The following is a 14,062-nucleotide window of genomic DNA, read 5'->3' as shown; positions in this document are numbered from 1 at the left end:
CCCTAGATATCTATATAATCTGTTCTCTCATTTCATTCAGATTCCTGTCCCACTGCCTCCTTATTAAAAAGGACTTCCTCATAGAAAATGGAGTCCTTCTGCTTCCCCATATTGTATCACTATCACCTAACTCTATTCTTTCTTATTAGCATTCATTACCATCTGACATTATCTATTTATTTATCTCCTACCACTACCACCACAACTAGAATTTTAACTCCATAAGAACAGAGACTACGTTTTGTTCACTACTCACCTTCACTATCTACAATAGTGTCTAGCACACAGAACACATCCAATTAATATTTACTGAATTGATGATAAATTGAATACATTTATCATATAGCCCTCATATAGTTGAATAAATATTCATATAGCCCTCACCTAATTAATTAGAAAGATGACTAGAAGGAGTGTGGAAGACACTTGAGCTGGGCAAAAATGAGAGCAGAGATATCAGCTGAGCCATAACTAAAACCAGATAAGGCAGTGAGAATGAAACAGCTATGAAATTATTTAGATAAAAGCAACAGAATTTATAACTGACTGGATGTGGGAGCTTAGGTCAATGAAGGAGGACTATGCCTTCCAGGAATAAAAAAATGAGCAAGGAGTAAAATCAATTTTAGACATGTTAAAATTGAGGTATTTGAGACAAATTCAGGTTACCAATGGCTGCTGGATATGCAGATTTGGAATTTAGCAGAAAGATGCCAAGGCTACAGATTTAGATTTAGGAGCCATCAGCATATGAATAAGAACTAAAATCAGTGAGATGGGATTATCCAGGGAAAGCATGCAGAATCAAAAAAAAAAACAGGAACAGAACTCTAAGAAACACCAGAAAGAGGAAGAGGATACAAGAAAAGAAATTGAGAAGGACTGGTCTGAGATGTAGCAGACCACAACAGTTCGCACAAAATGGCCTAACAGATTTTCAGGAAAGGAGGACAGGCTAAGGTTGAGGGGAATAAGGGTCAAATACAGAATAAAGGTGAAATATGGGTTTGAAATGAGTGACATAGATTTGGCATAAGTGCTGAGGAGAATGAGCAGAAATTTTCCTGTTGACCAAATTGGAAACTGACGAAAGACAAAGAGCAAATAGAGTTGCTATGGTTTAAAATGTCTATCAATAGGAGAATGGATAAGCAAAATACAGTATATTTATACAATGGAAGACTACTCAGCAAGAAAAAGCACTACTGATGAACACAAAAACATTAATGAGTCTTGAAAATAGAGCAAAGAAGGGCAATCTCAACCTGAGCAAAAGAAGAGTTACACAACAAGTACATATTGTATGACTCCATTTGTATGAAGTTCTAGAATAGACAAAGTAATTATTGATACTTTGGAAGGATGTTAAACATCCTTCCAGAGGATGTTCCTTCCAGAGTTCCTTCCAGAGGATGGTATAGACAAGGACTGACCAGCAAGGAGCATGAGAGCATGAGGTAATGGGAATGATGATGTTCTACATCTTTCTGAGGATTTGGCTTACTCAGGTGCAGGCACTTGTCAAAACTCAGATTATCTTTAGATTTGTGCATTTCCTTGTAAAGTTTTAAACTGAAAGAAAAAACTGTAGACAAATGTTGAATTCTAGTTAGTGAAAGACCTGATAAAATATTTGTAAGGGCAATAACTGTTGTCTCTAATTTACTTTGAAATACACACAAAGAATAAGGTAGATTAATGGATCAATAGAGGGATGGACAAATGTGAAAAGCAAACATAAAACAATGGTAGAAATCTGGGTGGTAGTTAAAAAAAAAGTTGCTATGGTTTAAATCATTAAATATGCAGCATAATTAATTTGTAAGAAACTAGTTGAGCTGGAGATCTGAACAAGTACAGTGGAAGGAATGAGTTGAAACTGCTAGCAAAAGTATTATTTTATGTGATGGACCACAAAGCTTAACCTAAGTAAGAAAATAAATAAGATCAAGAAGGGAGCTATTAGGAGAAGGGGCGGAAAAAAACCCAAAAGTCTGTGGGTGTCCATGAAGTTGAAAAACAGGTACAGTAGGAACAAGGATATGAGAGATGTGGAAGAATGAAAGATTATGAAAGATCTGTTTGCCAGAATTTAAGATTTAAGAGTTAGACAATCCCAGGCAATACTGAGGACATAAAACAGATTTAACCCTATCAAAACAAACAAAGATAGATCATAATGACACTTCTATACTTGTATATAACCTATTAAAATAAAAAGACCACTAAACAATAGGAGTTAGATACAAAAAACATAAAATAGGGTTCCTGCCCAGGTAATTCATAACTGTTGTTATAAATACCAAGAAATTTACAAACTTCTGAAAGAGGGACTATAAATATTACCAGGTTTTGGGGAGAAAGTGGATGAATGGTTTGATAGGGCTAGATAAGAGAGTATGTTAAATAGGTAGGAAATAGAGGAGACAAATATGAGAAAGCCATAATGCCAGTGAACTGACTACAAGTAACTAATACATGTTTTATTAAGTTCTTCCATCTGTCAAATGAGAGTAACAACACCTGCCTTTCACCTGTCTCCAAGGGCTACTGTCATATGATAAACAAATTAATTTTAAACATGAAAGAGAAAAAAGTGTTCTGTGCAGCACTGCCCATAATAGCAAAAACCTGGAAGTAACTTAAATGACCATCAGTAGGAGATGGCTAAATATCTATAGGATGGTAATACAATTGGCCATTATATAGCAATTAAGAGGAATGAACCAGAGTTACAGATATAAACACAGATACATGTAAAAAAAATTTAATGTTGTTTATGGATATGTATATATGTAGTAAGAGTATAAAAACAAAGATAGGAATGATTAACAAAAAATTCAACATAATGATTATCTCATCTCTAGGGAGAAAAGGAGGAAATGAAATCAAGATGGGTACTAAGAAAGGAACCTTCAACTCTATCTGGATTGTTTTATTTCTTAAAAAAAGAAATCTGGGGACTTCCCTGGCAGTCCAGTGGTTAGGACTCGGTGCTCTCACTGACAGGGCCCTGGGTTCAATCCCTGGTTGGGGAACTAAGATCCCAAAAGCCATGTGGCACAGCCCAAAAAAAAAAAGAAAGAAAGAAAATCTGAAGCAAACATTGCAAAATATTAAGATTGGACAAAGCTAGGTAATAAGAGTTATATAAGTGTTCATCTAATTCTTTATCCTTGAAACATTAAGAATACAAAAGGCACAACATTATTATATAAGAAATGCAGTATTACTACTGTATATGTTATTACTAATAATAATGTTCTCTCGTACAAATCTGTAACACTGTCTGGTAAATATCGTCAAACCTTTAGGAAATGCTTACAATCTATATATTGGAAGTGATTTGAAAAGTATCTGACATTTTCTGGGTCTGGGTATGTTAACACATGACAAAAACGGAACTGACAGGACTACTGTATTCATTAACACATTTAAATCATAAAGATATTTGAGTCCCATTAAAATCATTAAACATATTTAATAATGAGGTAACAAATGATTATGTTCTCTATATTTTCTAACTTTTTTATAAATGGCATTACTTTTATAACCAGAAAAAATCTGTAAGGGAGAGAAATCAACAATCAATATCTTGATTATGTTTTTCTTAATCTGATTATTTAAAAAATTTCTTCATAGAACGTTTTTCTTTTCCCACTTTTTTCATTTAGTGCTTCCAAATTCCTAAGGAAATGAACAGCTCTGAGGCCATGAAACTGCTGTTCACAATTATGACTAATATACACACTTCAAAAAAGTTCTTAAAAACTGATGAACCAGAAGACAAATAATTTTAAATATACTGCAACATAAGTAATGGTCCATGAAAATCTATGATTTTCGCACCTACTGCATTCCATATCTTCAGGCCAAGGAACACCAAACATCTCCATGAGCTTCGAACACTCACTGTAAGCCCGCTGACAGAGCCTACGGCAGGGAAGTGTGACACGTCCGTATTCCATACAAATAGGAGCGTAGAGTGCACAAAGAAATGGCCGGAAATCCTGAGAACAATCCAAATTCACCATAGGGTGGAATGGCTAGGAGGAAGTTAAAATCAAATCATTAGATAAAGAGTTGCATACAAGTTAAAGTTTTCTACATATAATACAGCAATATTCTTTTTTTTTTTAATCTGTTTTAAAAGATTTCTGAAGGCAATTAAAATTTTCTAAAGGGGAGTTTTTGTTTTTTTCAACAAAACCCTCTTAGCCCTATCCCTGGAGATTCTGATTTGGTTAAGTATGAGGTGTATCCCAGAATCTACGCGTATATTTTAATTGTTACAGGTGATATTAACGAAAAGGCCTGGCTGAGAACCATTAACAACAATATGATCCATTTTACATAGAAAAATCCACAAAAGATATGTGTCAAACGCTCAGAAGTGTGATTAGTGCTTGGTGATGGGATTACAAGAGATTTAAATTTTCTTCTTTTTATGTATTTCAATTTCTATATTTTCTTCAATTAACGTGTATCAATAGGAGAGAGAGGACAAGAAGTGAAAGGAAAGGGTGGAGGAGGAAGAGAAGTAGTTATGCACAGTAGTACATATTTTGAGGGTGGGAGGTAGGGAAGAGATCTCACTTTGGTCTTACATTTTCTTTTTCTTTTTACATTAAAAAATTTTTTTTAAAAAAACGGAGTTCTTTCAACTCTGAAATCACATGATGTAAACAGAGCTCACAATATTAAGCTGATATTAAGGAAACAAAAAGAAAAAACAGCGGCCCCAAACATAAGACCATACTAAAATCATCATTATAACCATAGGACTAGATCAGTTATCCCAAGAAATGTGCATTTGGGCTTTTGACTACCAAATATTTTTTCCACTTGTTTATATAACAGTTTCAGAGTCACTGCTGACTTTGAACTGATAACAGATGTTCTCACCACCAGGCCTTTCCATTAAGACTCAATCAACTTATTTCTACATCGATATAAAACATTTTCCAGAGTCCTTCTATACACAACACAGTCAGAAAACCAAGTCTCTTAAAGAAACTGGTGTCAAAGAAGTTAACTCTAATGGGTGTGATAACTGATATATAACAATAAACTATATGTGACTATCACTTACAAGTATGAAGAGGTAATTTGTGTTAGATCAATGTTTCCATCAAGAACAACTTCAAAATACAAGAAAGAAAGTTTTAAAAATACCTATTTAAAGCTATTAAAGAAGTAGTGAAGGAAAAGAACTAGAGAGACCAAGAATCTAGAGAGCTCGGAAGCATGGAGTGGTGCCCTGATAAGTGCAGCCACTTTTCCAAGGAGGTATCTGTTGAATCTGGGTATAAGGCAAGAGGCTGAGAATCAAGCTTTGCCTAGGCTGGTGCTAGAGAACCAAGAAACCAGCAGAGCTCTCTGGTAGTCCTGCAAAACTAGAGACAATACATGTACATGTGTAACTGAATCACTTTGCTATACACCTGAAACTAACACAACATTGTTAATCAACTACGCTCCAATTAAAAAAAAAAAAGACTACAGACAAAATTAGAAACAAAAGGAACAGACGGGTGAAAGGGGAAGTACCTAGAATTGGGCCTGACAAAGAGCCAGTTTTCCCTTCAAGATATTTGAAAATTCTGAAGCTACACAGGGAAGGAGGCTAGAAAGCTAAGAAGAAAGCCTCTGAAAAGCAGAGTGGAGATTTTGGAAGTTTTATCAGTATGAGGAAACGTGAATTAGAGGTTCAAGTCTTGCCAGGGGAAATGGGAAATGAACATACCACACTCTCAGCTGGAAGCCCCTGAGTGACTACACTTCAGTAGCAGGGGCAAATGACAGGGAGGCAGAGACCTATGAAAAATGAAACCCAGCCTCAACTCAGCTCAGTCCCTCACTGAATTAAGGTGATCAGCCCCCATTTATCTGCTAAGCAGAAGAAAGGGTGAGCTTTCTCTGGAGTAATAATATAACATCATGTAGAACCTCACCAATATTTTGTAATGTCTACTACTCAATAAAAAATACTAGGCATTCCAAGAGACAGGACCATATGACTGAAAAACAAAAGAAAAAATTACAGTGTTTTGGTAATCCCAGCTATTGGACTTAGTAGACAAGACTGTATATAAGAAATATGTTCAAGGAAATAAAAGATGAAGAATTCCAGAAAATTGGAATCTATCATAAGAGGAACCAAAGAGAAATTCTATAAGTGAAATACATAAATGCTGAAATTAAGAACTTATTAGATATGTCAGAAGATAGAACTGGCAGAATGGAAAACAAGGCAATAGGAAATATCCAAACAGAAGCACACAGATCAAAAAATACTGAAAAATACAGAAAAGAGCATAACAGACATGTAAAACAGATGAAAAAAATCTAAAATATGCATAACTGGAACCTCAAAAGAGGAAAGAGGGAATGAGAAGAGGCAATATATAAAAAGATGATGGCCAAGGATTTGTCAAAACTGATTAAAGACAACAACCCACAGATTCAAAAAGTTCTGCAAATCCCCAGAAGAATAAATACAATTAAAAAAACACACCTAAGCATATCTCATTTAAATTGCTGAAAACCAAAGAAAAACTTCTTAAAAGCAGCCAGTGGAAAAAGAGACACCTTACCTTCAACAGAACAACTGTTGTTGGACTTTTGAATACTATAAAACAATAGAATGACTTACTTAAAGAGCTGAGAGAAAACAACTGCTCACCATAATTCTATGGCCAGCAAAAACATTTTCAGACAGACAAAAAACTGAGAAAACTAGTCACTAGCAAACCAGCACTAGAAGACAAAAGAAAAATAATCTAAGATGAAAATTCAAAGGAATTAAAAGCAAGAAAATAGGTGAATATGTGGGAAAATATAAATAAATATTCTCTGTATAAACAAAAAATAATGGGGGCTTCCCTGGTGGCGCAGTGGTTAAGAATCCGCCTGCCAATGCAGGGGACATGGGTCCGAGCCCTGGCCCAGGAAGATCCCACATGCCGCGGAGCAACTAAGCCCATGCGCCACAACTACTAAGCCTGCGCTCTAGAGCCTGCAAGCCACAACTACTGAAGCCTGTGCACCTAGAACCCGTACTCTGCAACAAGAGAAGCCACTGCAATGAGAAGCCCGCACACTGCAATGAGAAGCCCGTGCACCGCAACGAAGAATGGTCCCTGCTCACCGCAACTAGAGAAAGCCCGCGTGCAGCAACAAAGACCCAACACAGCCAAAAATAAATAAATTTTTTTAAAAACCCTATGCAGAGACAAAAATATGAAAAGTTTAAAAAACAAACAAAAATAATGTCTTAAAACACATACAAAATACATGTAAATTAATATGTGTAATAATAAAATGATAAAGATGGGGGTCAGAGGAACACTAATGGGAGAGTGATCAAAGTTATTATTTTACTAGAATATTGTAAGTCAAGGGTACATATAATTTCTAGGGTAAGCAATAAAAGAATGCACAACTAACAAGGTAATAAAGAGAGAAATAGAATAATACAAAAGAAGTCAAGATAGGAGAGAAAAAAGAATGCAAAACAGTTTGGAAAAATTGAAATCAAGTAATAAGATAGTAGATATTAACCCAAGTACATCACTAATTGCATTATATATAAATGGCCTAAAGACTATGTAAAAGAGTAAGGTTGTTGGACTAGGTACAAATAAAAACAAAACAAAACAAAAAAACCCTATGCTGTTTACAAAGACACGTTTTTCAATATAAGGACAGAGATAGGTTAAAACTAAAAAGATGGCAAATAAACAATGAAAGAACCAACCAAAAACAAGACTACACTTTATGACAAGGAGTGTTCCCAAAGATAAAGAAGGTCATTTCTTAAAGACAAAATAAAAGAATCAATTCACCATGACTAAAAAGTAAATCTAAACATGTATGTACCACTTAACACAGCTTTAAGTTATTTTAATAAAAAACAGAAGTAAAAGGGGAAATACACAAATCCACAATCAGAGTGAGTTTGATACACTTCTCTCAATAAGAAGAGTGAGACAAAAATTCTATGAGAATACAAAGAATCTAAACAAGTCAATTACAAACTTGACCTAAACAACATATTTATAATCATGGCACCCAACAATGAGTGGAACCTATTTAACATACACGTGGAATCTTTACCAAAACTGGCCATATTGTAAGTCCTAAAATAAGCCACAAAAAACTTCTTAGTACTAAAACCAGACTGTTCTATGACTAAAATGGAATTAAGGTAGACATCAATTACAAAAAGAACCCTAGAAAATCCCCAACTGTTTGGCTGTTTGGAAATTAGACAAAAAAACTTCTAAATAACCCATAATCAACAAAGGAAATCATAACTGAAATTTAAATTGTATATAATTATATACCATATGTATTACATTTTAATGTTTATATATATATGTATAATCTACATATAGAATTAAGTAGTAAAGACAATAAACAAAATGTCAGCAAAAGCTATACTCAGAGGACATTTATAACCTGATATGCATATGTCAGAAAATAAGAAAGACTGAAAAACAATCAATGGTAAGCTCCATCTCAAGAAGCTGGAAAAAGAATGGCCAATCAAACCTAGAGAAAGTAGAAAAAAGGCAATAACAAGTAAAAGAGGAAAAAACCCACAAATTACCAATATCAGGAATGAAGGACAGAAAATTACTAGAAATATAATGAGGATACTATAAATAATAAATTCGACATGTTAGGATGAAATGACCTAATTCCTTGGAAAAAGATCACAATTTACCAAAAATCATAAAAGAAGAAATATAAAATCTAGTTTTCTATCAACATTTATGAAGAAATTTAAGCCACCATTAGAAACTATCCCCCCAAAAAATCTCCAAGCCAAGATGGTTTCACTAGAAAAAATTTATCAAACGTTGAAGGAAGAAGTTACAGCAATTATATACAAACTCTTCCCCAAAAAAGGAAACTTTCTCAACTCACCTCACACCTCACAAAACCAGCATAATTTTTATAACAAAACCCAACAGGGACTATATAAGAAAGGAAAATCACATTTCATGACCATAGATGTAAAAATCATATCCCAAATTAGTAAATTAATCCAGAACAATATAAAAAAGAATAATATACCACACCAAATAAAGTTTTGTTCCAAGGATACAATGCTGGTTAACATTTGAAAAATCAGTTAATGAAATTAATGGCATTCACAGAAAAAGGGCGGGAAATCACACAATCTATTCAACAGAGGCAATAAAAGCATTTGATGAAATACAACACCCATTTATTATGAAAACTCTTAACAGACTAAGAAGGGAATTTCCTCAATCCCATAGAAAGCATATATATCAAACCACAGCAAACCTCATACTTTGTAGTAAGTGACTGAAAGCGTCCCCTGAGATCAAAGATGAGGCAAAAAGTACCTGTTATCACCACCCTATTATACACTGTATTGGAAGTCCTCGCTAGGGCATCAAGAAGAAATAAAAGGTAAAGGATTAGAAGGAAAGAACTACAGAGAGCAGTTCTCCCGGGTTCCCTTACCCTGCTGTTCTCCACCCGGGAGCCCCTTCCTAATAAAGTCTCTTGCTTTGTCAGGGGAAAAAAAAAAAAAGAAAGAAGAAATAAAAGGTATTTGAACTGGAAAGAAACTGTCATTATTCACAGATGACATGTGCTCCAGTTACCAAATTTGTATCTCTCAGTTCCAAACTCACCCTTCAACACATGCTCTGTGATAATGGATGGGATTCCTTTCACCATTTCTTCTTTACAGTGAGCATGATTTTAAACTTTCTCAATAGTGTTCGAGAAATACTGCAGGATGAAGGGGGCTTCTCTTGTTGGTTGGGGCTGCTGCATAGCCGGCAGTGTAAATGTGAGGAAATCTATGCCCATGTGCCTACAATGATCCTTCAGCAACCTCACAGTCCCAGTCCAGCCTAGTAAACACCTTCCTGTAGCCCCCGGAAAATAGACACTGTAGGCTCAAGGCCTCCTGCCTGCAGCAGTGCCCTGACTCTCTCTATTTACCCAATACTTGCCTATGCCCTGAAGGGTTGCGTCCTGCTTGCCTGGTAACTGTGGACCAGCTCTGGCCCAAGCAACCCTGTGATGTTCTCTGCTACCTAGTGAGCTGTAAGTATATCTTGTACAACTAAGGTCTTAGCCTTGGGGTGGGGGTCCCTTCTAAGATTGTCCCTCAGCCCTAGAGAACCCTGTAGAGCTCTCTATATATCTTATAATTATTCTTCTTTAATAGTTTATTAATTCTTCATATTACACTTCCCTTGTTTAAATCACTGAGTGGTTCTGTCTCCTAATTGAACCAGACTAACAAAACATGGTTGCTACAAAGAAAATCTAAAGTAATCTATAAACCATCAAATAAATAAATTTAGAGTCACTGGATACAAAGTCAATATAGAAAAAGAAAAATCAACTGTATTTCTACATTCCAGGAGTAAATATACTAAAAATAAACTTCAAAAAAAGCCAAAAGAAGAGGAAATTAAAAAACAGTTCCATTTATAAGAGCATTAAAAAGAATAAATACTTAGGAAAAAATTTAACCAATGTGATGCAAAACAGAAAACTACAAAATACTGTTGAAAGAAATCAAAGAAGACCTAATAAACATAAAAACTTCCCATATTCATGGATTGGAAGACTTAATGTTGTTAAAATGGCAATACTCCATAAACTGATCTACAGATTCAATGTAATCCCTTCAAAACTCCCAATGGTCTTTTTTTGCCAAAATGGAGAAGCTGATCCTGAAATTCATATGGAATGCAAGAAACTCCGAACAGCCAAAACAACCTTGAAAATAAAGAGCAAAACGTTCCCATTTTAAAACTTATTACAAAGATACAGTAACCAAAACAGTATGGTACTGGCATAATGCTAGACATACAGACCAATGGAATACAACTGGGAATCCAGAAATAAACCTTCACATGTGTGTCAATTAATTTTCACAAAGGTACCAAGACCACTCAATGGGGGGAAAATAGTCTCTTCAACAAATGGTGCTGAGACAACTGAGTATTCACATGCAGAAGAATAAAACTGGCTGATTGCCTCACATCATATCCAAATTAACTCAAAATGGATCAAAGGCCTAAATGTAAGAGCAAAATCTATGAAACCTGTAGAAGAAAGCATAAGGGTAAATCTTCATGACCTTGATTTGTCAATGGTTTCTTAAACACCAAAAACACAAGCACAAAAGAAAAAACAGATAAACTGGACTTCATCAAAATTAAAAGCTCTTGTGTATTAAAGGACACTATCAGAAGGAGAGTGAACAAGACAATCCACACAGTGAAAAATATTTGCAAATCGTATATCTGATAAGGGTCTAGTGTCCAGAATACATAAAGAATTCCTGTAACTCAACAAAAACAACCCAATTTTTTAGATGGGCAAAAACACTTGAACAAACATTTCTCCAAAGAAGTCATGCAATGACCAAATAAGCACATGAAAAGATGATCAATGTCATTAGTCATTAGGAAATGCAAATCAAAACCACAATGAGATACAACATCACACCCACAACCCCATCTAAAAAACAGAAAATAGCAAGTGTTGGTAAGAAATCAGAACCCCCATACATTTGCTGATAGGAATGTAAAATAAGGCAACCACTAGAGAAAACAGTTTGGCGATTCCTCAAGAAGTTAAACATAAAATTACCACATGATCCAGCAATTCCACTCCTAGGAATATACCCAAAATAATTTAAAATCATGTTCAAGCAAAAATTTGTATATGAATGTTCATATCAGAGTAACATTATTCATAATAACCAAAAAGAGCAAAATAAACCAAAAGTCAGCAAAGGGAAGGAAATAATAAAGAAGAGAAATCAATGACACTGAAAACAAAGAAGGGCAATAGGAAAAAAATAAATAAAATCACTCAACCCAAGAGCTGGTTCTTTGAAAATATCAGTAAAATTGATAGGCTTCTAGTAACAATGATTAAAAAAAAGAATGAGAGAAAGGAACACAACTTACCAATATCAAGAATGAAAGAGGATATCACTAGAGACTGCTGACATTAAAAATACAATAAGGAATATTACAAACAACTCTATGCATGTAAACTAGACAATTTAGATGAAGTGGACCAATTCCTCAGAAGCCAGACTACCAAAACTCACCCAAGATGAAACTGATAATCTGAATAGTCTTTTAACTATTCAAGAAATTGAATCTGTAGTTTAAAACCTCCTAAAAAAGATATCCAGGCCAGATGGTTTCACTGGTAAAATCTAACTAACAATTTTAAAAGAATACCAATTCTACACAATCTCTTCCAGAAAATAGCAGAGAACTAATCCCAACAAATTCTATGAAGTCAGGATTACTTAATATTAAAGCCAAAGATAATACAAAGGAAGAAAACTACAGACCAATAACCTCAGTGAACAAAATGCAAAAATCCTTAACAAAATAGTAGCAAATCAAGTCCAAAAATATATTAAAAGCATTATATACCACAACCTAGTAGGGTTTGTTCCAGAAATCCAAAGCTGGTTCCATATTCAAAAATCAATCAATGTAATCCACCAAATCAACAGGCTAATAACAAAGAAAAAAATCACATGATCATACCAAATGATGCAGAAAAAGCATTCATGATTTTTAAAAGTTTCCAGCAAACTACATACAGAAAGTAACTGCCTCAACTTGATAAAGTACATATACAAAAACCCTACAGTTAACATCATACTTTGTGGTGAAACACTGGATTCCTACCTTTAAGATTGGAAACAAGGGAAGAATGCCTGCTCTCACCACTCTTACTCAGCATAGTACTGGAAGTCCTATCAGCACAATAAAACAAGAAAACGAAATAAAAAGTAGAGAGATTGGAAAAAGAAAACTGTCCCTATTTGCAGATGACATTACTGTCTACATAGAACATCCCAAGGAATCTCAAAAAACACTTTTAAATTAGTAAAAAAAAAAAAAAAGAATAAAAAATGTATTCGTCCTAGAATTAATAAGTTCAACAAGGTTGCAGAATACAAGAAAAACATACCAAAAAATTGTATTTCTATATACAATTGCATTTTTATATATAATGAGCATGTAGAAACTAAATTAAAACAATATATTTATAATCACATTTATTTTAAAAAAAAGAAACACCTGGGTATAATCCAACAAGACATATATAGGGCTTGTATGCTGAAAACTATAAAATGCTGATGAAATCAAGGAAGATACAAATAAATGGACAGATACACAGTTATACTGGTTTGCTGGGCTGCTGCAACAAAGTCCCACAAACTGTGTGGCTTAAACAACAGAAATTCATTGTCACATTTCTGGAAGCTAAAAGTCTGAGATCAAGGTGTTGGCAGAGCCATGCTCCCTCTAAAGATGCTAGGGAAGGATCTGTTCCAGGTATCTCTCCTAGCTTCTAGTAGTTCCTTGGCTTGTGGCAGCATAAATCCGATCTTCACACAGCATTCCCCCTGTGCCTCTTCACATATCTTCCCTCTACGTGTGCCTGTGTCCAAAATTCCCTTTTATAAGGACACCAGTCATACTGGAATAGGATTCCCTCAGTACTCCACTACTCCAGACCCTATTTCCAAACAAGGTCACGTTCTGAGGTACTGGGGGTTAGGGCTTATTAGGGGGACTAAAGTCAATCCATAACAACACTGTTCATGGACTGGAGATTCAACATGTAAGGGTGTCAATCTTCCCCCAAATGATCCCTAGACTTAATGAAATTACTGTCAAAAGCCAGCATGCTTTTAGTAGCTAAAGACAAGCTTATTCTAAAGTATATACTAAAAAAACAAAAGAAGCAGAATAACTGAAACAATTTTGAAAAAGAAAATGGGAAAAATCATGCTCTCCAATTTTAAGGCTTACTATATAGCTAACAGTAATAAAGACACTGTGGTATTGGTGGTAAAATAGACAAAAAGATAAAACAGGACAGAATAGAGAACACAGATATAAATCCACACAAGAATAGCCAACTCATTTTTCACAAAGAAGCAAAAGCAATTCAATGGTGGAAGGATAGTCTTTTCAACAAATAGTGCTAAAGCTAGTGGATATTCACAGCCAAC

At 34.7% G+C, this 14,062-nt stretch overlaps 1 protein-coding gene across 1 annotated transcript in view; it reads right to left on the bottom strand.

Moving 5' to 3' along the window:
* FZD3 (frizzled class receptor 3) overlaps positions 1-14,062 on the bottom strand; it is a 94,838-nt gene that overhangs the window by 57,078 nt on the left and 23,698 nt on the right. Inside the window, exon 3 of the mRNA XM_068552218.1 lies at positions 3,850-4,046. Coding sequence (XP_068408319.1) covers positions 3,850-4,046 — 197 coding nt within the window. The remainder of the gene's footprint in view (positions 1-3,849; positions 4,047-14,062) is intronic.

This window comes from Eschrichtius robustus, chromosome 10 (genome assembly GCF_028021215.1).
Source record: "Eschrichtius robustus isolate mEscRob2 chromosome 10, mEscRob2.pri, whole genome shotgun sequence".
Classification (NCBI taxonomy): Eukaryota; Metazoa; Chordata; class Mammalia; order Artiodactyla; family Eschrichtiidae; genus Eschrichtius; species Eschrichtius robustus.
The sequence above is the reverse complement of the archived record's forward strand: the minus strand, read 5'-3'. Positions and strand labels throughout refer to the sequence as shown.